Consider the following 3,544-nt stretch of genomic DNA (forward strand, 5'->3'; position numbering starts at 1 on the left):
AAATGAATAGGATTGAACCAATTATTTTCGGGAATTGAACCCTCTAGCAATAAATTGCCGAAAAAATTAAGGATATAATTAAATATCCTTCCGTCAATTCCTTTGAAATACACACCTTGTTTCCAAGGCGGGGGTTCATTTTTAAGGGAAAAAATGATAAAAATCCTGATTCCGTCAATTCCTTTTATATACACGTCTCGTTTCCAAGACGGAAAATCATAACAATTGAGAAACCCCAATTGAAAATGATAAAATTCCACTTCATAAGGACTTAACCAAATGAACCTCGAGATCAAACCGAGAAACCCCAATTGAACATAAGGACTTACCATTATATCTTTCAGCACATTCGTCAATTCCTTCCTACTGTCAATCATTTTTCTTTTAAGATGTGGAAGACATATGGGCTGAAAGATATAATGGTAAATGATGAAGGATTTTTTTTCTTTAAATTCGATTCAAAGGAAGGAATGATGAATGTGCTGGAGGGAGGCCCATGGCTGATTAACAATGTTCCTATGTTTGTCCAAAGATGGAGACCAGGTCTTGTTCTGAGTAAACCACAAATTAATTCAATTCCTGTTTGGGTGAAAGTATTTAATGTCCCTTTGGAGTATTGGAACAGCAAAGGAGTTACTTTGATTGCTAATGAGATTGGGAAACCAATTGCCATGGATAAAATAACTCAAAAAATGTGTAATGAACATTGGGGAAGGCCAGCTTTTATGCGATTTCTTGTGGAAATGTCAGCAGAATCTGAATGGATGAAAGAGCTAAGTGTGGTCTCAATTGATTTTGGGACAGGAGAAAAAGTTGAGTCAAAGTGCAGGGTAGAGTATGCATGGAGACCTGATATTTGTAATCACTGTAAAATTTATGGGCATAAAAATAGCAATTGTGGGATTCTTAATGGGACAAAAGTTGATAATATTGCCGATGTTGCTGTCAATAGAGAAGAGGATGGGAAAAAAGAGAAAATTGATGATGATGGGTTCATTTTAGTCACAAAGAAAAACAGCAAAGGGCAAAAATTCAACAATGGTGTGATTATTAATGAAGAAGGGAAAGTGGATTTAATAAAGTCCTTGGAGAAAAACACAAAGATTGTTAATGAAGAAATGGATGTTAGCAATAATGAAGCAATTTCAAGAGATGTGGAGAAACAAGAAATGGGAAAAAATAAAAAAATTTTAGAACAAGAAAACCAAAAAGAAATCCAAAAAGAAGATAGAAGCAATAAAGGGGCAGAAAATCGGAATAAAGGAGGCAATTATTCGAAATTTGTTGTAGGAAATTTAAAAAAAGATGAGAAAGAGAGAGGGGTATTTCAGTCAAAAGAAGATAAAAATGGGAAAAAGAGTGGAACGGGGGTGTTTATTCCAAAAGAAAAATTAGGAACAAGAGTGAAGAATGTAATTGAAAATTTTAATGCCAAGAATGATGGAATGCAGGGGAAAAAAGAAGAAAGTCAGAAAAAAGTGTATATCCCAAAGAAACAAATGGAGTTTAAAGTGAGTTCTAATTTTGATTATATAGGCTCTACTTCAGGAAAAGATTTTCAAGAAGAAATTATAACTCAAAACCCTTTTGATGTTCTTGCTAATTTGGGTTTAAGGGATATGTCTTATCTTGATGAGATGGATCCGGAGATTTTAACTGGAGGTGGCCAGGAGAAAAACACCGAAAATGAATTTGTTGATCAATGTTGATGAATATAGGGTGTTGGAATGTGAGGGGTTCGAATTTAAGGCCAAAACAGGAGGAAATAAAGAATGTGATCAGAAGCAATAATTTGTCTTTATTTGCTATTCTTGAGTCTCAGCTTAGATTTAATAAATTGCAAATAACGTGTAATAATGTTTTTGGGAACTGGATGTGGATTTCAAATCAAGATGTGAGCCCTAAAGGCACTCGTATTATTATTGGATGGGACCCGGATGAAATTGTTGTCATGCCGTTGGAAGCTAATAGCCAAGTGATGCATTGTCAAGTCCTCTTCATAAAAGATAATAAAAGGCTGTTTTGTTCTTTTGTCTATGGCTGCAATTATTATATAGACAGAAGGAAGCTTTGGGATTCGATGGAAAAGCATTGTTATTTGGTTAATGGTCAAGCTTGGTTGATTGCTGGAGATTTTAATGTTACTAGAGAGCTGGTGGATTCGATGGCTGGTAGCTCAAAAATAACAAGGGGTATGGTGGAATTCAATGATTGCATTAATCGTATTGAAGTCCAAGATATTAATAGAAATGGGCTACATTATACGTGGAATCAAAGGCCGAGAGGAGCTTCTGGAGCTTTGAAAAAACTTGATCGCGTCTTGGGGAATTTGAAATTTATTGAAGAATTTCCCAATGTGTTTGCTAATTTTCAGCCTTATAGGAATTCAGATCACAGCCCTATGATTATAAAATTCCCAGTTAAAAAGAAGTTCAAGATAAGACCTTTCAAGTTTGTGAATTCTCTTGTGTTGGTTGATAATTTTCTCCCTGTTGTTGAAAATTTTTGGAAGTCTGAAATTGAGGGGCATGGGATGTTCAGGCTGTGTCAGAAGTTGAAAATTCTTAAAAAGCCTCTAAGGAATTTGTTGAAGACTCACGGCGATTATGCAGAAAAAGTTTTCAAGTGCAGAGAGGAATTATGCAGGATCCAAAATTGTCTTGATAATGATCCTCATAATGAAGATTTGAGATTTGAAGAAGGAATTTATCTTCAATCTTTTTTGAAAGCTAGCTGGGAAGAAGAGTGTTACTTAAAACAAAGAGCAAAAATTCAATGGCTCAAGGAAGGAGATGCTAATACAGCTTATTTTCATAAAGTTGTTAAAGGAAAAATTAACAGAAATAGAATAGAAACTATTGCTGATGGAAATGGAAATTGGAAGGAAGGAGAAGATGCTTTTAAAGTAATTGTTGAATATATCAGCGAATTTCTTGGAGTTGAGCATACTGTGGATCCTATTGTTAATACGGAAAATCTGTTTTCAAGGAAACTCGATAATCAACAAGCTGTTGAAATGGTAAAAGAAGTTACAAATGAGGAAATTAAGGCTGCTCTTTTTGATATTGATGATGACAAAGCGCCTGGACCCGATGGCTATTCTTCCAAATTTTTTAAGAAGGCTTGGAGGATCGTTGGGGATGATTTTTGCTGTGCAGTTAAGGAATTTTTTCTGTCTAAAAAAATTCTCAAGGAAATAAATGCCACGGTTATTGCTTTAGTTCCGAAAATTCAGACACCTGGCAAGGTTGCAGATTATCGCCCGATTTCTTGTTGCAACGTCATTTATAAATGTATTAGCAAAATTATAGTTAATCGTATCAGAGAGCATCTTGGGTGTTTGGTTTCTGATAACCAGTCGGCTTTCATCCCGGGGAGGTCTATATTGGATAATATTCTCCTTTCTCAAGAGCTTGTCAAAGGCTACCACATTGATAGGGGATTTGCTCGCTGTGCTTTGAAGGTAGACATTCAAAAAGCCTATGATACGGTTAATTGGAATTTTCTGCTTAGCATTTTGAAAGAGTTTGGATTCCATGATACT

The 3,544-nt window shown here is 35.2% G+C and overlaps 1 protein-coding gene across 1 annotated transcript; it reads left to right on the top strand.

Annotated features, from left to right (window-relative positions):
- Positions 1–389: 389 nt before the first annotated feature.
- On the top strand, positions 390–1,709 carry LOC111910619 (uncharacterized). The gene has a single exon (XM_023906445.1). The coding sequence runs from the start codon at positions 390–392 to the stop codon at positions 1,707–1,709; it is 1,320 nt and encodes a 439-aa protein (XP_023762213.1).
- Positions 1,710–3,544: the final 1,835 nt, after the last annotated feature.

Source organism: Lactuca sativa, chromosome 4, assembly GCF_002870075.4.
Source record: "Lactuca sativa cultivar Salinas chromosome 4, Lsat_Salinas_v11, whole genome shotgun sequence".
Classification (NCBI taxonomy): domain Eukaryota; kingdom Viridiplantae; phylum Streptophyta; class Magnoliopsida; order Asterales; family Asteraceae; genus Lactuca; species Lactuca sativa.

What these genes read in the sequence shown, in the direction of transcription:
- LOC111910619 (XM_023906445.1), top strand. Translation starts at nt 390, where the DNA reads ATGTGGAAGACATATGGGCTGAAAGATATAATGGTAAATGATGAAGGA.